At 45.7% G+C, this 21,417-nt stretch overlaps 2 protein-coding genes across 3 annotated transcripts in view; both read left to right on the forward strand.

The window, feature by feature from the left end:
* MTHFD2L (methylenetetrahydrofolate dehydrogenase (NADP+ dependent) 2 like) overlaps positions 1 to 2,097 on the forward strand; it is a 24,870-nt gene extending 22,773 nt beyond the window's left edge. For both annotated transcript variants that reach the window (XM_068188154.1, XM_068188153.1), the window contains exon 8: positions 441 to 2,097. In XM_068188154.1, the coding sequence (XP_068044255.1) occupies positions 441 to 553 (113 nt within the window). In that variant the 3' untranslated portion in view covers positions 554 to 2,097. The remainder of the gene's footprint in view (positions 1 to 440) is intronic.
* EPGN (epithelial mitogen) overlaps positions 1 to 12,571 on the forward strand; it is a 19,539-nt gene extending 6,968 nt beyond the window's left edge. The window contains exons 2-6 of the mRNA XM_068188159.1: positions 4,109 to 4,259; positions 4,786 to 4,875; positions 9,925 to 10,045; positions 10,772 to 10,924; positions 11,209 to 12,571. Coding sequence (XP_068044260.1) covers positions 4,223 to 4,259; positions 4,786 to 4,875; positions 9,925 to 10,045; positions 10,772 to 10,924; positions 11,209 to 11,263 — 456 coding nt within the window. The 5' untranslated portion in view covers positions 4,109 to 4,222 and the 3' untranslated portion in view covers positions 11,264 to 12,571. The remainder of the gene's footprint in view (positions 1 to 4,108; positions 4,260 to 4,785; positions 4,876 to 9,924; positions 10,046 to 10,771; positions 10,925 to 11,208) is intronic.
* The last annotated feature ends 8,846 nt before the right edge of the window (positions 12,572 to 21,417 follow it).

Raw genomic sequence — 21,417 nt, forward strand, 5'->3', positions numbered from 1 at the left:
ATGGGGGTGATGCACATCCATGCTGCTCTCCTGGGGTCATCCTGATCTCGTGTCACCCAGATGTTCCTGGGATAGCTGGTCACCCAGGTCACATGGGCAAAAATTGCCCCTTACCAAAAGAATTCCTTGGGATTAACCTTCCATCTGTCAGAGCATGCTGCCATGGGGAAAGGGCAAGGTGCTGCAGGTAGATCAGCTGGAACAGGTTGTGCAGCCCTGGCCCAGAACTAGCCCTGGGTGATACTTTCAGATTAGAAGTACCTCGCAGCCCCGGTCCTGGCCACATTCTATCCCTGCCATGGCTGCAGTAACGCTTCTGCCTCGGCTGGTCCCTGGCTGGTACTTCCCTGTAGTACCTGCCAGTTACAGCCCTTTGTGCATATATGGGAAAAAAAGTTTGGAAACATTCTTAGTCAATGCCTTTTTCTGTTTTCTCTTAGAAGTGAAGAAGAAGGCTGCCTTTATCACTCCAGTGCCAGGAGGGGTAGGACCTATGACTGTTGCAATGCTTCTGAAGAACACACTCCTGGTTGCTAAAAAGCTCATTTACTAGAGCAAATGAGATACCTTGGAAGAAGAATCGGAGTTGTTCTATTTATTGATACACAAAACACTTATTTTTTACTACAAATATATTTATTTCTGCATTGTATTTATTTTTTTGTGTCAGGTATGTTAAATCTGATGGCTTATAAGATGTTCAAATACTTGGTCTTACCTCCTTGTGACTTATTGTGAGCAAAATCAACTTGGAGAATGCAGTCTACACAGGTATGTTGGTAGTGGTGGCCTATTACGTGTTTCAGAGCAAAGAGTGAAGAATGAAGCATGAATTACGACTGTACTTATATGTTGGGGCAGTTATCAAGGTCTTGTAAACACTTGGGACCTGTTCAAACAATATAAAACTAAGATGTGCTAGATATCTTTCAAATACATGGTTTGGGTTCTGAGGTCACTAAGCACTCTGGATGTAGTTCAGAGACCTTAAATACTTTTTTTGAGCAAGTAGAGCCAGCAGTGGCCAGGCAGTAATGTTGACATGAATGCACATGTTCAGTAAATGTTTTAAAATAGTCAAATAAGCTTGAATGCTGGTGAAATTCTGACTTGAAACATCTGCAAGAGGTAAGTGTGAATAAGTAGCTAGAATTGAGGCTGGAGTCTGGGCAAATTGTTTTGGTGCATAGTACCCCCATCTCAGAACAATCCCTCAAACCTGAATGGTTGATTGGGCTGAATTTGATTGAAATTGAATGGGATAGAATGAACTTGATTGGGATTGAGTGGAATGTAGTTTAAAGTACTATACACATACAACACATGTAGTGCAGCAGGAGATGAAGAGGAGAAACTTTATCCCTCAACAAATATTTGTGTTGGAACTTTAAGCCATTTAATTATTCTTCTTTTTCAAAACTGCATGAAAAGGGGTTTTTTTTTAGTCCATGTTGCAAGCCTTGGCTTCAATGGCTACAGTATTTTGCTGGTTAGAAAAGAGCATATGGGATAAAATCAGTGTGCTTCTCTTACCAAAGTTCCTTCCTGATTGCATCTAGAGCATTCCTATGCAGTGTAAAAGTTGTAGTGGAGTTACTGCTGAGATGCCAGTTCAGCTGAGTGTGTGCACTGGTGACATTCCCACTGAAGGCAGAGGTAGATTGTTTGGGCGTCTACATGTTTTTATCTGGGCAGGGATTACTGATTTATTTGAATTTGAGAGCCTTAGGTGTTTGCTAGTGGGCTATGGCTAACTTGGAAGGGGAAGGAAAAAGACTGTGGCTAAGTTCTCTTGCTGTTAAAGGGAAAAATGCACTTACTGTGATAAAGAAGTCAAAGTGGAGCATTGTTTCTGTGCTGACTCTTCTTGTGATGGATTTTGAGAGTTTGCTTTAGCACAGTATTTGCAGAAGTTTGACAGGATTATTACTAAATATACAGTGCCAGTGGTGCAGACACTTGCTTGTCTTTTTAAATGTACGTGGTAATATAAATTTGTGGCGATTTAAGTGGTTGGAAGACAAAGGCATCTATGGAGACTGTACTCGGACTCATCAACCCATGACTGAAATATGGAATAAAACTTGTTCACTGTTACCCTGGTCTTGCTGCAGGGTGCTGATGTGGTTTGGGGCATGGTTGTGTTCTTCCTTTGCTTATTGTGTGTTCAGTCATTGCTGTGCCCATCTTTTTGCACTGCTGTTTGTTTTCTTTGGTTCAGCGCTGATCATCTCTGTGTTTTTTTGGCAGAGTAACCACTTATGGCACTGTGCTTGTGTCCCTTAAGCAAGCCTGCCTGTGTCATGCCTTACAAGCAGGTCATTGTGCATCACAAGCCTTTTCCCTTTATCCTGTGGTAGCTGGGTTAGCATTACAGTGCGGCCAGTGAGGCCTGGGCTTGGCTCCACTGCTTGCTGTCTGCAGAGCTGCTGGAGGCATCTGTGAGAGTGCTCTCTGCTGGGAGAACATCCAGAAGGAAGGGCCCATTAGACAACCCAGAAAATATGCTGGTGTGCCCGACCTGGTCAAGGTTTGTCCAAGGACAAACTCCCTGCCGCAGACAGAGCACAGCCTTGCCTACTGCAGCCTTGTCCCAGGCCTACCACGCCCGTTGTGTTGCCCCATGACAAAGCCTGCTCTCGGATTCAGGCCAGATTAAACTGCCATTGTGCAGCTGAGTGTTGAAAGCCAGGCTCACTAACCTCATCCCTGCTTGGGACTGGTAGCAGAGGTTATCCGGGTAGGCATAAACACTCCTGTCTCTCCAGGGAGTGTGCAAGTTGCACTCAGTGTGCAGGCATGCAGTAATTCAGGATAACAAAGGAAGGGAAAAGCCTCCTGGAATGCAGTCCATGAGCAGGAAAAGGCATAATTAAAATATGCATAACTAGCTTGTGTTTTCCCCTTAACACGTGAAGTGGTTAGATGTAATCCTACAGATTACTGAGGAGAATGCAGTGGAGAGGGAGGATGCGAGCCGATCAGAGTTACCAGGGCACTTATTAAAAGACTTTGGGTTTTAAAATCTAAAAATTGTGAAATGTGTTTGTTGCTTGGAGCTCACAGTTGAGGAAGTGAGAGTTGTTGCTGAGGTGTGAACTATGTACCTCTCCTTTGGTCAGTCAGGTTGTTGATGTCTTGATGTGTTACTGAACCGGGCTTTTCCAATTAACTGCTCTAGTCTGGGCACATCAGTAACCTTCAGAGAGACCAGTCCTACCCGTTCCAAGCTGCCTGTGACCAAGGAAGCTGGACAGTGTTTGGGGCTGTGGAGTGTGGTTTAGTACGAGAAGCATGTTTGATGGGTCTGTTCTAGAGACCCTGCAAGCACCATTGTAAAAAGTATGAGTGTTCTCATTAAGCATAGTCACTTCATGGAGAGGCAGAGATGGGCTTTTCCGGCAGAAACGAAGGGATCTGCTGCTATAGGAGGCAACAGTTTACTTACTCTTTCAGTCTGTTTCCTCAGTGCCTGTGCCTAGCTAGGCCTGGACTTGTGCCCCGCAGCTCTAGCCAGCAATCCCAGGCCTGGCACCGGCCAGTGGGCTGCCTTGCTTCCCGGGCTGTGCGCAGCCCGGCTGAATGGAAAGTGATTAGCACAGCCCTCAGGCTTGCAGGGCCTAGGATCAAAGGCTTCCTGCTGGCAGTCACCGAGGAAGAACACCGTCCATTATCTTCGTGCCTGATCGCTTCCTAATCTCGGCACTAGCTGTTCCCGCAGTTCCTCTTCTGGATGGCAGGGACTGAGGGACAGGGAGGACCGGGGAGGAATATTAGCAGAGCAGGGACTGGTCTCTGCACTTGAACTCCAGTGTAGCATCCTGAGGGTGAATATCCTCCTGGAGGTAATATAAGACCTACATTGTGAAGAGAAGGAAACACCACATTTTCCCATCGTGTTTTGTTTGGCTGGTTTTTTCTTCTGCTCTGTCAGATTCTGGGTCTCGCTCTAAAACTGTACCTTTATGCCCACAGGTAATAGGAAACCAGAGTTTCAAAAGAAAACCTGATGCCATTGCTAGATAATAGCAGTTTCCTAAATAAATGTGTGGTTGCCCCGAGGGTTAGGTTGTTACCAGATGCACCTTTTCTTGATTGGTGAGAACAGGAGATGACGCTTCCTGGCGTATAAGTGCAAGAGAAAACACAGGAGCACAGATAAGCAGAGCAAGCAAGCCACCTGGAAAGAAGACCAGAGAAGGTGTTAAAGCAGCTGCCTGCCATGACATTTGGAATGCTAATCTATATTTTACTGAAAGGTAGGTTTGGAAGAGGCTTTTCCGTGTTGTGAGGTGCCAGGCTTTGTTAAACAGAAACAAAGCCTTTCTCCTTCTTAAATGGGCGGTGGGGGTGGGAGGTGTACAGAGTGCAGAGACGTTGTGAAGCAGAGCTACTTCAGCCATTTGAAACCTGGATGAAATTTTAACTGAGAGGTATACTTCAGACTCTTTGAAAATAAGCTACTTAAACTGGTAAACAGGTGTACGGTTGTACTATGTTACATGTATCTGTGTTGTATATTATGCAAGATAGTAGAATGGAAAACAGGATGGATTTGTATTTTGGGAAATTTGCAAGTCATCGTTTGTTGTCCCACAATCCTAATTAGGCTGTGTCAAAAGGAAGTTTGAGGCAAGAGTGTTTTAAATGAATTGTTATTATATTGCTGCCTTCTCTGGGGTTTGTTTGAAGTGCGTCTTATATGAAGTGCTTTCTGGGTGAAATGAACCTTGAATGGATATACTGAGTTTTCTGTTCCAGTAAGCATCTATTTGCATTACACAGCAATGGGGGCGCTGAGTGAGGAGTCAGCTATTACTGCTTCATCCCTCAGCACTGACTTACGGAATAATTGGACAAAAAACAACACCGAAGGTACTGGTTTTTTGTTCTCTTTGTCCCTGTTAATCTGTCACTTAGGAAAAAAACCCAACCAACAAACCAAAACCTCCACCAAAATCTGTCATGTTAGCTGCTGTGATGCTCCATCCCTTGGACACTGTTGGATTTGTGAGATGAGCCGATTTCTTCATGGAGCCTTTGAAGCCTCTCTGGAGTAAGGGCTCCCACCCAGCTGGGGTAGGCTTAGCAATGAGCAAATGAAGGATCATTTAACTCATGTTCAGTCATGATTTGAAGGAGACTTTTAAAGGCTGGTGATTGGGGTTTCTGATGGCAATTTCTGTTACTTTTGCCTGGTTTCTGTCTGTCCTCGGCACGCACCTTAATGTGCAGAAGTGAGAACGAATGGCACAACTTTGAGCGATGCCTGTCATGAGTTACTCAGTAATTTCTGTTACTCAGTAGTTTCTGTCTTTGTTGCAGTTTTGCTTTTGGCTGTCTGGGCTTTCACAGCCCTCTGTGTGCTGGCTCTCTCTTCTTCCTTTCTCTTTCCTGACTGAAATGTAAACTTGGGCTCTTTTACCTGCCAACCTCTGAGAGCAGAGCTGTGTTTATCCTGCCAGCTGTGTTCTTGATGTTACCTGAGATGCTGGTGATGTCATTGCTTTCGGAGAGCTGTGCCATCTGGGAATGAGGTTTTGGCAGGTCAGTAAAGGAGGAGAGAAATCTAACTGCAATATTTCTTAGTGTCTCTGTACTTTGAAAGGCATATAAACAGGCATACAAATTATCCTCTGTTAATTCAAAGTAGTCACAGGACATCTTCCAAGCCTTTTTTAGTAGAGCCATAAGCTTTTTATTATTGTCTCGTAACATGTCCAGCTGTTTTATTTTCATTTCTGATCTTTCATAGTGGCAGAGTGTTATATATGCATTCATCCATACACATACTGTATGTGTGGGTTCCTTATATATATACATAAAATATGTATACACACTTGTATGCATGTGAAATCGGTAAGGTGTTGATTTTTGACCGCACTACTTTGGTTTATCAGTGCAGCACTGTGGTCTGGTTTTGTCTGTGACACAATTGTTGCAGAGGTGCATACAGCAAACAGGAGGATAATGAAATGGAAATAACTTGTGGCTTGTTAAGTGCCCTGTTAGTGTTGTTTCTAGAAAGCAGGAGCAGTAGGTCATGTTTCAGCAAAGAGGAGGCTTATTTATAGGGTCACAGCCATGTCTGCAGTAGTCCGTGACCCTTTGTAGCAGCTGGAGCTGTGGTAGTCAACTGGACACCAGCACTTTCCTTTCAGAGAATTCCACTCAAAGGTAGAATCAAATTCACAAACATTCAAGCATGCATTTACACAGGGAATTAAAATAGTTTTGGTGGATCTCTTACAAAGCTAGTGAAAAGTTAATAAACAGCCTTTCCAGAAAGAAGATTGAAAAGAAATGCTTAAAAAGACACCAGAGAAACTCACTGAATCTCTCTAGTTTCCTGGTAGCTTCTATTCATGTGCACTGTAAGATTGTGCTAAGATTTACTGCCAGGGTTCAGTCATACTGGGTTCTAAGGACATGAATTCCTGGTTCAGTATCACTGGAGAAATTGGCAGTTTCTTGTGGGATTCAAGTACTTTGGCAACTGAGGTGCTTTTTGTGGAAAACCATTAATTTCTGCTCCATTTCTTTGCCTGCTATTTACAAGATCTGGTCCTATTTCCTCCTTTTATGTCACATAGGCTTTACTTGTTACCAGTGCTGGGGCCAGGGAATTTTAGGCTCAGTGATTAGCTGAGAGGTGGAAAGACCATGGAGAGGAGCTGGCACAGCATGGATGGAGAACTTGGGGTGGTGTTGGGGCTGATGGACAGCCTTTGTAGCAAAATGGGCAGCCAGGAGTAGGGAAGGTCTTGGTTGCCCTGGGAGAAAAATGGACTCTCTTGATTGCCATCAGCTGGTTCCATACAGCCTGTAAAAGGAGGCCCTGGACCTGGGACTGAGCCCGTCCCTGCTTCCTCTTTCCCACTGCCTTTCCTCCCCAATGCACTATACTTGGGGACTGAGCTGTCATGGTCTTACTGGCTGACTCCTTTTGCTGCCAGTCTGTTAGTTTTGGCAAGCCCAGGCTTCCAAGTACCTGTAACCCCGATTTCATGTCAGATCTTGCCAGGTGTATCTATTTGAATGACTCAGTTGCAGGCAGCTGTCAAGTGCTTACACGGCATGTTTCTCTCTCCTCACGTGACATGAAAGGGCACATGGGCCTGTTTATTCAACAGCTTGTTTAGTATCTAGGCAGACAGTATGATAGGAATTGACATAATGCTCTGGGGTAGGCTAGGAAATAATCCTTTTTGGTTTTGAGACTCATTCTTTCAGAGGTAATTTGTACTTTTGCAATGTTAAAATAATTAGTGCGTGGAATTTTTGTGTGTAGACTTAATAGCTGATCTTGCCCACAGTGGACTGAGCTGTTCCTCTTGCTGGCGACGAAGGAATGTGTTGGTTTGTCTCAAGCGCTTTCTAGGCAGGCTGCTGCTCCGGACTGACTTGGGTTTCTAATGTCTCCACCACTCAGGGAAGAGGTTCCTGTGCCTGTGCAAAGCCAGGTTTCCTGCAGATGTGGTTCGGTGGAAGTCTGCCACCTTTCGGCAGCGCTGGCGTGGGCAAGGAGGGATTTTGGGATGTGGAAACCCATCTGGTCGAAGTTGGGGTAGAGGTGGCTGGGGATTTTGTGCCACTGAAGTGTGAATTTGTACCTTCCTCATGTTTTATTTTCTTTCTTCCCCTCGTGGAAAAGATGAAAATCAAAAACTAAACCTGTGCAGCAGGCATCTTTTCAGGGCCTAGCAGGAGAGTGGTACTTTGGGAAGTGGGAAATGCTGGCTGAGGTCTCCCATTAAAGGGTGTTTTCAGTGATTTTTTTTTTTAGTGGACTTTGTGCTGAAATGGTGATTCAAAACAGTTGGTGCCCGAGTGTTTGAGGAGGCTCCTGGGAAAAGTGTAGATGTGCCATTGTCTGTTTTATGAAACTCTTCCCTGCAGAGTACCTGTTCTGCCGGTACTTTAGACCCAACCAGAGTGGGCTTTTGCGAGTCCCCAGCATCCCGGATCTCCTTGACATGCTGTGCCCTGCAGCTCTGCTGATCACATGCTTTCCATTGTGTTTTCCTCGTCAAGAACTGCATACAGTTCTCCTGTGCAGCCACTGGGATCATCCATCTCTTGTCCCAAAATCTGTCTTTTCTTCATGAGAACTGCCCTTTCTTAACTTCTTCCTGAAGTCTGTCCCTCTAAGGCCTGGTCCTTTGAGGAATGTGCTCTTAGCCAACAAGCCTGTCTCCAGAGGTTGTCAGCAGCATTCCCAGAGCCAAAGCTGGATACTGGAGCTCCTACTTAGCCAGCACCAACTTCCTCCCTTGTGTTTCTAGGCCCCACAGTGTGAAGAGAAACTTGTGGGTAACTTTTTCTCCATGGAAGGATGGATAAGATATCCTTTTCTCAGCCACTAGAAGTTAATTTTAAAACAAGACATGCTTCTCCCACCTCTGTAGCTTTTCTGAGGAAGTGCAGTAAGCCAACATGTCATTTTTCAAGCAGAACTGAATTGTCACTTCTCCCTAAGCCTCTTCCTAAAGCTGCAAGTCTGGTTACTCTGTCAGGTTTGAGAGACACTGTTCTCAAAGGAATTGTTTGATCTGAGTGTCAGTGATAGCATCATGCCTTTCAGGTGTCCAAACCACATCATTCACAGCTGAAGTGGAGAGCTGCTCTAGCAAGAGCAGCTCTTTGCCATTGCTTGTCACCTCTGATAAAGCTGCAGAGAAGACGAAGGAAAAAAAAAACCTAGAAACTACTTAGAAGAGCACACAAAGGAGGTTCCTGCCATTAAATGGCTCAGACTGGAATTTGATTGGGAATTAGGGGCTTGATGCTGTTAATTCTGGAAAGTGTGTGATGGGATCACAAGTTGCCCTGAAGGAGGCTTGAGGTTTGTGTCCGTGGCAATGTTTCCATGATTGTACTATCTCCAGACCTTGATTCAGCACTTAGTCAGAAAGGAAGGGTTCTGCTTGCTCTACCTTTGTTGAGTCACTTTTGTTGAGCAGACCATGTCACCTTGCTGGAAGATGTTATTTTTCTTGTGGTCATAACTGAAAGCTGCTGTTGACATGCACTCTGTTAGGAAATCACCTTCAGCTGTCACTGAGGCAGTCCCCTGAAATAGCAAGTCATTGCTTTGACACCCCACCCTACCAGTGATTCCTGGAACTGGGTAGAGACCAGTTGGAGCAGATGCCTGCAGTGATGGCAAAGCTTTAGAGCTTTCTCTTCACTGGCTTCACCCATGTTCCCAGGACTTCTTTATTCCCATTTGAACCCCTCTGAACAGGGGAATAAGGTAGCATTTTCCATTCAAGAACTGTGCTTGCTGACCTGGTTGTGTGGAATTCAGCACCAGTTCAGAGCCTTGCTAGCCATGGACTGTGCTTTTCACAGCAAAAACCATCCACACAGTCTTGGCAGCTTAGAACTCTCATGGGACACTCAGCTAACATTGAACCATGGAGAAGGGTGGGAGGAGTCCCACCATTCAGCCTCACTCATGGCTGCAGAGCTGGCAGGCAGGAGCACTAGAAATGCAATATTTTGTCTTGGGACAAGGAAAAGAAAAAAATTGACTATTAATTGAATTCAGACTGGGAAGGATACTGAGAATAATGCAGTGCTTGCCTTGTGTCCTAAATCCCTGCTATTGCTGGGATAGTTTTTCTGATTGGATTGCAGATTGGGTAGTGCTGATGTTACCCTGTGTGAATCTCCCATAGTAATTTCTGTACTTGTTCCTCAAGAGCAGGTGATTTATTTACAGTTTGTGCTTTCTCAAAGCTGTGCTGGACTGTCTGGGAAGCTTGCTCTGTTCAGTGCTGACTGAATCAGCTCACGAGACACCGCACAGTAAACTGGTGTATGGAGTGTTTTGCACCTCAGTGTCTGTTCTGCTCAGGTGTGAAAATAGGTTCAAATGATGTTTTGTCCTAAACATAACATGACTTTGTTCTTTCACAGTAGATTATACAGAGCAGCCAAAGCTCTTGAAGCTGATGCAGACCTGCCTTGAGGAACACCACAGCTATTGTATCAATGGGCTCTGTGCCTTCCACAGTGAACTGAGGAAGCCCATATGCAAGTAAGGAATGCTGCCTACTATACCCTTCTTCAAAAATGACACTGGCATTGATTCTTCATGTGCTGTGTGTGCAGCTTCACAGTGTCTGTCAGGTGTTTGCAGGATTAAACTTTGGCACAGACCTGAGTGCCATGGTGCCTCAGGACTGCAAACAAGGCTGTAGTGCTGTGCTAGTGTAAAACTAAGGAAGGGAGAGGGGGAATTCACAGCTTTGTAGGTCACTGCCACAGTGCCATCTCAAATCACAGCTGGTGCTGGAGTAAGTAGTAGAGGAATCGGTAGATGTTCACAGTGAGTATTAAGAAGGGAACAACACCTTCCAACATATCAGCTCCAACTCCCTTATTCCACAACTGCATACCAGTTGGGACCATGGTGTCCTTACAATTCTCTAGGATGCATAGTGGGCAGCCTTGGCCTCTGGAGACATTACAACAGCCGAGGATCAGCAGAGCACAGTACTCTTGGTCCACACCCTGCACAACCAGGCGATGTTTAGACTGTGCCGCTCTGACTGCAGTACTCAAGCTAGCTTTAACCTAGATAAACTGGGATGACTGGTACTCTTAGTGGAGGGAAGAGGTTCTGAGTGAGCCCCAGGTTCACCCCTTCCTTGTTAAGACATCTTGTGATCTGTTCAAAACTGATGAAAACTAATGTGTATTTGAAATAGAAAGCAAAACAAGCTCTGAATAATTTTTTGCATTATGTGTATTTATTTTGTAGGTGCCTTGCTGGTTATAATGGAGAGAGGTGTGAACATTTAACACTAAATTCATATGCACATAATTCTTATGAGCGCTACATTGCTGTGGGGATTGGTATAGGAATACTGACCAGTGGAATACTCGCCATTATCTACTGCTACGTAAGAAAGAGGTACAGGAAATCTGGAGCCTTTTGATTAAATTGATCTGAATTTCAGTGGGCAGCGTTTTGAGGGCACTGGGTTTGTGTTTCTTCCTGCTACTCATCTCTGGTGTGATCTTAAAGGAACAAATGCTCTATACCTCTGATTTCTGATCTGCCAGTGGTCCAGTTGTCTGAACCATGGGGCTCCTCTGGGATGCCTAAATGAGTTGGGGGGTTAGATTTTGGTTCTGTGCAGGCTGCTGCAGTTTCAGGTTTGGCCAATACAAATCGCATGATGGTGTCTGCTTTAGATGCAGGAAACTGAAATCGCCCTACAAGGTGTGCGTGGGTGAGACGGCGTTGTGAAGCCCTGGCGCTGGAACACTCACCAAGTTGCCTGCTGAGGAGGAAGGCCCCCTGTGCCAGCGGACAGGTACCCCAGCCTCGCTGAGGAGATGAGCTCGAGGGAACAGCAGAGGAGCACCAAGAGAACTCCCACAGGACTGACAGGCTCTGTGTGTTGTTGAAGAAAGACTTGCTCTCTTGGGTGAGGGAGGACTGTGCTCAAGTCCAAGCAGCTGAGGACACTGGCAGGCCTCTGGGCACTGTCCTGTGCCCAGTGTTTGCCATGGGGAGGACTGGTTGGTTTTAGCTGTCATTTCAAGCACTTGTACAGTGTTTTGTTTTGATCTTTTGTGTGTTTTGTTTGGTTTTTTTTTTCTTTTTTTTCTGGAGGATAAGCACCACCTCCCTCACGGTGGAGCTGTATTCTGCTCGTCGTGCACCGACCACTGACCATTTGGGTTCTGATTTTGGTGTCTGCTGGCTGTGTGTGTGGATAAACAGCCCTCTCCCAATCCAATGGTTACCTTTGGTGTGCTGGGCCAAGCATGGGCTTCTGGTGCCATAAAGGACAACAAATGCTTTGAACTGAGGAAACTATCTGGTTCTCAAAACCATCCTTAAATTAGAATATAGAGAGTAGGCAATTCCTGGAAAATCAGACCATGACACCTCTGGGCATGGCATGTTCTTACTGTTTTCGTAAGCAAAGCGGCCAGACGCCTTTCTCAAAATGGATTATGGAGTGTGCTTGTGACAAGGAACTCTCCTCTTCCCAAACATCTTAAGGCAGCTCCTCAGTTCCATGGAATTTCAGGCAGAACATTGCCTTGCTGCACCCTGATTTCTGCACAAGACTTCAATTGCTAGAAAAGCTGGAATTCCGTCATGAAACTTCACTACAATTTTTTCCCAGGAAACAGACTTTCTCTGTTCCATTTGCACATTATGGGGACAATGTGACCACTCAAATAAGAAAGAAATTATTTTAGGGATTCAGTTCCACCGTTGACTAACAGATAGCGTATCCAATGCTTGGTTCCATTCATCTTATCTACAAAGAATTGGGAAGGTACAAAGATCTGGTTCAAGGAAGAGGGAAGAAAATGGGTTCTGAAGATGGTGGCACTACCTGGGACATCTCACTGACAGCTGGAGTGTTTGCCAGTGCTGATGTGACTAGAGATGGCTCTCAATGATTTTAATTTCAGCTGTTGCACATTGTAGACTCATCTGCTGTGCTCAGCCATCTACCAGAGAAAGGCAATTGGTACTTTGAGGTCTTGTGGAGTAATATCGGCTCCTAAATTCAGGTGCCCTGCTGAAAGCTCAGTTTCTTTGACTTGTGAGTTAATTTTCACAACAAGGATGCATGTTGTTCATTGAAAAAAATGTGTATTTGTGAGACTACAATGACAGTGCTGAAATGTGCATGAAAGGTGGGGTTTGAAAGGATACAGGGGCATGTAGCACTTGAATGGTCTGAAGTTCAGGGGGTTTCTCATGTGGGCATCCTGATCAGTAGCTGAGCCATCTTGGCTCTGTGATACCAGTAAATAAACCAGCACATCACACACTGCTTGGAATCCCATGTAACAGAGGGAGCAAGCAGCATATGCACACACAGAAAGGATTGCTGGTGAGGAGTGGATGAACACCAGCCCTCTCCTCTGTATATTGACACCAGTATTTTCCAATACTCAGCCTTTTTGTCTTCATCTCCAGTCAAACCTTCAAATCTTTGCACTGTTCGGTTTTTTCCATTCTTATGACCTTTTCTTAGGTTCCACTGCTGGGTAACTTGTGCTCTTCACAGTCTTCAAGTCAGCTTTTGGTAGTGGCCCTACCATTTTCTGTCACACATACATGGTGAGAGGGCAATTGGGTATAAATTACAGTCTGCACATCCTCACAAATGAAAAACACCCTTCACCCATCTCACATGGAAATGGAAGATGTGCATGTTACTAGGAAAACACAGGTGAGAGATCCTGCTCTTTGGTCTCAGGAGAAAATTGTAGAGCTGAATATCCCAAGGATGAAAAGCCTTAGGGTTTTTGTCATGTGAGTGTATCTTCTCCCCAGTGAGTTGTCTCTTCCTGTGCTCATACTGCCAGTGTTGGATTCACTTCCCAAGGACCAGCCCTTCTCCATTGCAGAGGCTGTCTTGGAGCAGACACACACGCTACACAATTGGCTGAGGGTGTCTGTGCACTTGTCACACGAGTTCTAAGGGCATGAGTTGGAACAACTGGACTTTACCTTGCCCAAAGAGAACTGTTGGAGAGAGATGTGTTTTGTTTGCATGTCCTCTTACTGATGTTTGTTACACCCTGTGTGTACCAGAGGCTGAGCAGGTACCCTGCAGGATATGTAAGTGCCTTTTCAGTTGTATTTATTCATTGCAGTGAGCCATTTTGCACCTACAGCAGCATACACTGACTTGATTTTTTTCAATGTTTGGTTACATGTAAGTGAAAAGTAAGGTCTACTTAGGGGTCGCAATTTAGCAGGGGACGACACAGCGAAATAGGTTTTTTCTAGTTGGCTTTCAGGCCCAAGGTGGCTTTGGAAGTGAGAGGTTGCTGACAATTTTCTGCTAGTGGAAGAAAAACTGGAGAGTGAAGCACCAGATAAGCCTGTGCCATGCAAAATTAGGCTTGATGTCAGGACAGAATAAGAATAAAATGGAAAGATGAAGATGAGAAGAAGGCAAGGCAGGAAGGAAAAGAAGTTGCTTGCTTTATTTTTGTTTATTTTTCCAAGTGGAGCCATGGCTTCCAGCACAGGGTTCCTTGCCACCTGTGTGCTGTATGCCTGCCCTGCAGAAGCACAGCCTCAGAGCAGGCCCCAGCTGTGTGCTGCATGAACTGACTCATGGAATCTGCATGGCCTCAGATTGCTTCAGGGAGTCAGCCCTGCTGAGCCCTTCCTTGTTAAGTGACAGATGCTGCCAGCCTGGAATGGTGTGTTGCTGCTTACGGTGCTGAATTTCCTGCAGAACTGGCCTGTCAGAGGATCAGGATCATCTTTCCTAGTTCATTTATCAGGCTCAGACTCCTTCTGTAGTGGCATAATTAAGAGAGTTGTAAGCTTCTTCCCTTTCCAGCTTCACGTGCCAAAAACTGTCATTTCAAGAGGAGCCCCTGCCTTTGTGTGACTTTTAGGCAGGGCTGCCTCAGCTGTGAGAGGCAGCAGCTCAGCAGGGCCAAGCCAGAGCTATCGAAGACTGGGATATTCCTTTCTGAAGGACGGAGCACTTGCCCTATCAGTGATCCAAGCTAGTGGAACCACACTGGCTTTTCCTGCAGCACATCTCTCAAGCTGAGTTGCCCTTGAGCCACCCAGCCTTGAACCGGCTTCACTGGCATCTGTAGCTGGTGTGCTGGGTTGCTGCTGGAACATCTTCCCTGAATTCAACTCCCATTTTCTGCTCAGGTGTGTGGGTGGCCTGCAGTTTCCCTGATCCCAGCAAGGTCTGCTGCGAACAGTGAGATGCAAGCCTGGGGAAAAGATGGCTTTCAAGACACTTGATCTGGTTTTGGAGGGAAGTGTAAGGAGCTGGATTGATGCTCCAAGTGCACAGTGTCCCTGTCCCACCTTTTGGCTGGGGCACACTGGTGGCTGGCATGCAGCTAGGAGACAGTTTTTCCTTGGAGATTTTCTCTTATTCCTAGTAACCCACAGTATATTTGGATAATGACACACCAGGGTTTCTTCTCCACCCTGCTTACAGTAAAAGCACAAATCTGATTCGTGCTGCTGCAGCAGTGCAGCCCTGCCTTGTGTTTGTGTACTAAGAACTAGCTGTGAAACTGGTCATTTCCTGGTGACTCTCACCTTCATGCAAGAAAAGAAACCAAAACAAGACCCTCCCCCCCCCCAAAAAAAAACCCACTCCAACTTTCCTCTCCACCTCCAACAAAACCCCAAAACCAAAATCAAACCCAAAAAATCATATTCCTCTCAGCCAAGCTTTGAGCTTTGTAATTCTTTACACCTGTTACATGTTTTGTTTCATTTCTGGTCCATGAAATACACTGTAGCATCCCACAACGAGAAAGCTAATTTGGTAATGTGATTGATTTCATAATTAAGTTCAGAATAATTCCTGTCACCCCCGAAAGGCTGCAGTTCTTAATGGATTGCCTTTAGACCATCCCTAGGAAGCAAGGCTTTAAGAATGATGTTCTGTGGAGAACTAAAACAAGGAGGGATTAAACCCACATGATGGAGAGATGTCAGACTTCAAACCTTTTTAAAAAGTAGATCATTCTTCTGCGAGTTCTTTCAAGAAATGGTGCTTGGGTAGATCAATAATACAGTAAGTGTTGAGAGAGGGCAAAGAGGGGTCACATTTGGTAAGACGCATGTTTGATGGCAAACAGCAAGAGTTTCTTTTTGAATATTCATTTCAGTTCTCTCTCGTGTGATATGAGTGCAGATTTACTGTTTGTGTTTTAACTTTTAGAGCTATGCTGAAAAGTATCGTGGCAAAGTGTGTTTGAAAGCAGACAATTTGCACAATAAATAATCTGAAGGCTGGATTCAGTCAGCTCCAGCCTTGTCATAGGCAGGGTCTTCATAGCCCTGCTGATTTCAGTGAATGCTGCCATGAACCCAGTGCTGGCTGCTCTGTGGTCTGTGTGTCACAGAGCTCTGGTGTGGCTGCTCTTACCTGTCCTGAGCCTTGTTCAGAACAGGGAAACGCCTGTAGAGGTCCCTATTGTACTGCAAATCCAGGAAACCGCTTGGGACTCCTCCTTTATGACCCAGTTAAGGAACAAACAAAACAAAGTGCAGGTACTCATTAAAATATCAGTGTAAGTAGTCATTAATTATCATGACAGCAATAAAATCTTGTACTATGACTAGACTTGGGGCTGCTCCTACTCTCACTGAACTGAGTGGAAGCGAGAGCAAGTTCTGTGAGCAGCATACCTGGGCGAGCTGGAGCAGGTGTGCACGAGAGGGAACTGTTCACTGGGCTGCTTTGGGATCTCTGCTGCTCCGGGCCCTTCTGGCTCTTGGCTGCACAGATGGGAAGAGCTCCCTCTGTGTGGCTGCCGGGGTTGGGAGCTGGGGCACAGGTTGGTTTTAGCTGAGAGTAGGGCTTGACTTGGTATGAAGCCCACGGCCTCTGGGCAAGCAAACCTCTAAATGAGAGGTTGCTCAAGTCAAATTAAAATTCTAATTCAATTTTTCATAAGTATAAACATAAAAATAGCCCATGAGACAGAGTTTCACAGACAAACTACGGTTAAAACTGCTTTAAATGCTTATTCTCTGGAGCAGTTTGGGATGAGCTTAACTTGGTAGTCGAGGCATGTCTTTCATAGCCATTCTGGGGGAATTTTCTGTTTGATGGTTTGGGGATTTTGCCCTGTTGTGGAATTAGGGCCATCTGTGAATGGTCACCTGCTTTAGCTCTGGGCTCAGTTTTCTAATTCATAAAAAGGTTCTAGATATCCAAAGGTGAGGTTTTGATTCCATATCGAAGGCTGAGTCACTTAAATGCTAATTTTTAATCAAAACTTCTTGTTGAATTTATATGGTGAATATTGGCAAAGAAACTTCCTTCTATAGATTCCCTAGTGGCATTTCTCTGTGAAGGAATTTAGTCCTTTAATAAGCAGAAGTACAGTTTACTGCATTTTGAATACCTGATATTCAAATGACAGGTGTGTTTCCTGGCCAGGACTGACCAAAATGTGCCATGGCAGCATTGCCCCTGGCTGATAGGAGCCAGGCTGATGGAGAGCCAGCCTGAGGTGCCCAGCATGGGACAGCTTCCTAGGCAAGAAATGTCTGTGAGCCCAGAGCTGGGAGTCACAGGCAGCTCCACACCTGCTGCCTCAGGCCTGACATGCTCGTGGAAGCCCAGTTTTTGTAGCACTATTGCTGTGTGCTGGTTCATCTGCCATCATCTTCAGCTTCCCAAGCCAAGGGGAACAATATGATCCGGTTATAGGAGTGTGAGAGCATGGGCCATGGCATTCCAAATCTGTTATGCTCTTTGCCTTTTTTAAAAATATATATTATTTAGGGTTTTTTTTTGTTTGGGGGGCCACAGGAAATGCAAGAACCCTTCCTTTCTCCTCCTTCTCCAAGGCTGTTGTGCAGGAAGGCTGCTCCACAGCTCCCTCTGGCAAACAGCACAGCCAGGCTTGAGACATGAGAGGACAGGGCCGAGCTTTGCAAGAATGTCTGAGTAACTCGGGCAAAGCTAATTTATTTGACATCATTTCAGTGCATAAGGCTAAGTCTGTTTGTTCCCCATTGTTATGGCAAATCCCACGATGGATGGAATTTTATTGACTTGTGCCGGCCGTTTGACAGAGCGTGGCAGCAGGTTTGGCCATGAGCACTGTTCCAGGAACTGCCTTAATAGAAGCCACCGTCAAATTCAAAGGCTGTGCGGCAACAACTGGGCCTCGCAGGGAGATGTGGCAGCCTTGCCACAGGGAGGACCCGAGCGCTTCCCTTGAGTGCATTTCTGATCTGCTACCTCTGGGCAGGGGAAGCAGGGCAGGATGGGAGGAGGACCTTGAGTTACAGGCCGTGCAAGAACATGCAAGATTTGGCTGAGAATTTTGTGCTTTTCCCCCTTCTTTTGAAGGCTATGTCATTGCATGTTCATGGGTGTGTCTTGGAGGGATGCTCTTAAGGCAAGCAAACTCAAGGAGGGCCTCCAAGTGGCCTTGTCTGTGTTTGTGATTTTTGGAAACTCAGCATCTCAGGTGCCGAGTTTTTGGGTATAAGTCTTTGTAGTTCTGACCCGGTACTTCAGTAGCCTAATTTGCCTTGTGTTTCAGGATGCATGACTGCTGCAGTGCCCTTTCAGGCCATCCAGGTTTGCCAGAGCAAACCAATGCCCTGAAACACAGTCAGGACTCCCAAGGAGCTGAAAGAGAGGAAATTCTCCTGCCCTTTCCCCTTGCCTTGTTAATGCTTCTCTTGACTTCTTTGGTGGCATGTTCATGACGTCTCCTGTGCAAATAGATATGAAAGTTCTCCCTCAGGCACTTCTCATCCGTCTCCTGAATTCCTTTCTCCATCACTAACGACGTTTTCCATCAAGATTACAGCAGGAAAAAAATGTTCTCTATGGGCTAGATGCTCCCCTGTGCGTGAAAAGTGTGTGCAAGAGCCAAGAAACACTAGGAGTTTCTTCCTGATTGTTCCCAAGAAGAATGGAGAGTGACGCAGGGGAAGGGCATGCCCTTACACCAACACACACACACACTCCAAGACCTGCACAGAAGTGTCTGTGACCTCAGCATGACAGTGAGGAATTTAGGGGTGGTCGGACCCAGTTGGGTGTCCCCTTGCATTCCTCCCTGACCTTTTCCTTTTGGCCCAGCAGAGTTCCTTTCAGACTCATCCTTCCTGGCCTACCCAAAAGAGGTGCCTCCCAGCCAGAAGCAGGTGCCCTTGTGTAATTCAGGTGCCACATTCAAATTTCAGCCTGAAAGGACTTTAAAAGGGTTTTTAAGATGATGCCAAGTAAAGGTTAGTTTGGTTCCTTTTTAAATTATTAAGGATTTGTGAAATGTATTGGTGGAATGGCTCCACTGAAGGCTTTTCAAGACAATTAATCATAAAGTAGGGCTCTGGGATTTTCCCAATCAGCTCTGGCCTAACTCCAAGCCCTGCTGCAGGCTGTAATAAAGCATTTGTTGTCTTCAGTGGGTGCAGACTCAGACTACTTGCACTGCCTTCAGTCTGTGGCTATTTAGGCGTTTATGGCTTTTTAGTGCTGTGGCATTCTTAAAAATTCCTATTTGTTTGTGGTGGTTTCTTGAGTGAGAAGCACCATGATACATAAGAAGAACAAGGTGAGAGATACAAGCCAATGTGACAACAGTAAGACAACAGTACCAGCATGTGCTTTGAATGCTACTTGAAAGTTAAAAACCCTGGGTGGAGGAGGAAACTCAGGGGCACTTGGCCCAGTGTCTGTGTGTGTGGGTATAGGCACAGTCCTGGGTTGCCACAGGGTTTCTGGGGACTGTGCATTGTCCATAATTTCAATGAATTGGAGTCAGACTGCTTCTCTCTCTCTCAATACAAATAGTTCTGCATATGTGCACGGAAAGAAAACATGACACAGGTGGGAGACAAATTCTCTTTGTCTTCCAAACATTGGAATACATTTGTTTGAGACTGTTCATTGCTTCATTATTTGCACATCCTTCCTTCAGCACTTAAGCTGTGTGCCTAATTCCTATTGTGCCAAATGATATTTTCTGTGATCATTGTCCAGGTGACATGGTCAAATATTGACAGCAGTGCCCTGCATGCATCTGATAAAAAAATCTCAGACTTTAATGTGCATACCATACCTTGTACTGATGAAGAGCTGGGGCTCTGCCCTAGATATCAGGTGGTTTGGTAATGTTGAACAGCAAGTTTGTGTTGTATCTCATAAAAATAATCTTTGTTGACCCAGAGCTTGGGTGCATGCAGATCAGTACATATGCAGAAAGCCCTGCAGAAAACATTCCATTATCCTTCAAAGAGCTCAGGGAAACCCAAACCCTACCACTGTGGGAGAGAGTTGGACCACCCTGAGCCACGGGCCGTGTCCCTCCTGCGGCCCATGGAGGGTTTGGAGTGGGGGCCTTTCTCCTGGCACAGGGGCAGGTCTGTATGCAAAAGGTGCAGATCAGGGCCTGCTCCATCTTATTATTCTGCACCAGAGCTTTAGTCCAGTCCTTTCCACACAGAAATTCCCCCAGGGTCTATGGTCCTGTGCAGAATGCAAAAATTATGATAGAAATGATTGATAGGAATTACAAGTAATATAAATAAGACAAAATAACAGTTACATATGATTTAATGCAAGTCACTGCCAAAGAAGTCCAAGCAGAGGTTTCCACATATCACCAAGAGTGAGATGGTGCAAAAGCAGCTTGATCTGCTTCAGGTGGCCTGTTAATTCAGAGGCTTGAGTTTGATTGTGGCTCCTGTCTCTTGTAAAGCAACAAGCTAGCTGGGTGTCAGGCAGGAGGAAATGTTGATTTAGCCTGTGCTAAGGATGAGCAAAGGGAATAGTACGGATTGCTGGGCTGAGCCTGATGTGTCCTGGGAGAAGGAGCCTCAAGGGACAGTGGTCATGGCATGGGAATATAATGACCTGATGGTTTTCCATGCTTAAATCTCTCTGCGTGGTCATGTTTAAATTTCCCTTCTCCTGCAGTATGGATCAGGACTGCAGCATAAGGAACAGGAGCCTGGGAGGCAGCAGTGCTGCTCTGGCTCAGCATCCAAAGAGGAAATGATCCATGAGAAGGGCAGGAGTCCCTGCCTCTGCACATGTTCGATAAATTGCAGACCCTGTGCTTGCCTCCGTGCTGCCATCACATAAATATCCAGATAGCTACAAGGATGCCACTGTGATGAAAGTGTTACAGCCTTTGAAGTAGTTCAGAGATGCTGGGGTATGGAAAACCGACACTTAGTCCATACAGAACACTTTGCGTCTGTAGGTGGAAAACCAGTCTTGCTCCCAGCATGACCTCTGGGGGAAGTGGACAACGTTTCAGTAGCCAGCTGAAATTATCTGAAGACTCCCTTGGCCTGTCACACTGCAGGGAAAAAGCGGAGCCTTCTGTGCCTCTGCTTTTGCTTCTTGCCTCCTTCAGCCCTGCCATCCATAAACAACTGGGGGAAGTTTCGGGTGTTACTAATTTTAATAAAGTGGTTTTGGGAATGTTTTGCCTCTCCAGAGCTTTCATAGCATACGGTAATAGAGGCTTTTGGCAGGAGCAGTAAAGCAAATTGCTCCCGCCCTCCCTTAGCATGCGGTAAGCTGTGTGTGTCCCAGCAGCCACGTGACTGAAAGTCTGAACGCGGCGCAGCACCTGGGAAGCTGGGAATGCCCGTGTGAAACACGCAGACTCCGTGCCCTGCACAGAAGCACCAGCCTCTGCTCTCCTACGCTCTCTGGGCCCATGATCTCTACCAACTCGGGCAGTTCTCTGGAACTGCTTATTTTGGAGATAATGGGGAATGTTCTGTCACTGGGGATGCACATCCTTGCACCATAGTTTACTCTGTGCCTAAATTTTCTTTGCTTTTGAGGGCTTGCATCAGACTGTCAGGCACTATTGAACAGAGACATTTGTGCTTATCTGCCTACCTGGTAAGGGAAAGGTAAGCAATTTTTATGCTTC

The sequence above is a fragment of the Anomalospiza imberbis genome, chromosome 4 (assembly GCF_031753505.1).
Source record: "Anomalospiza imberbis isolate Cuckoo-Finch-1a 21T00152 chromosome 4, ASM3175350v1, whole genome shotgun sequence".
NCBI classification, from domain to species: Eukaryota; Metazoa; Chordata; class Aves; order Passeriformes; family Viduidae; genus Anomalospiza; species Anomalospiza imberbis.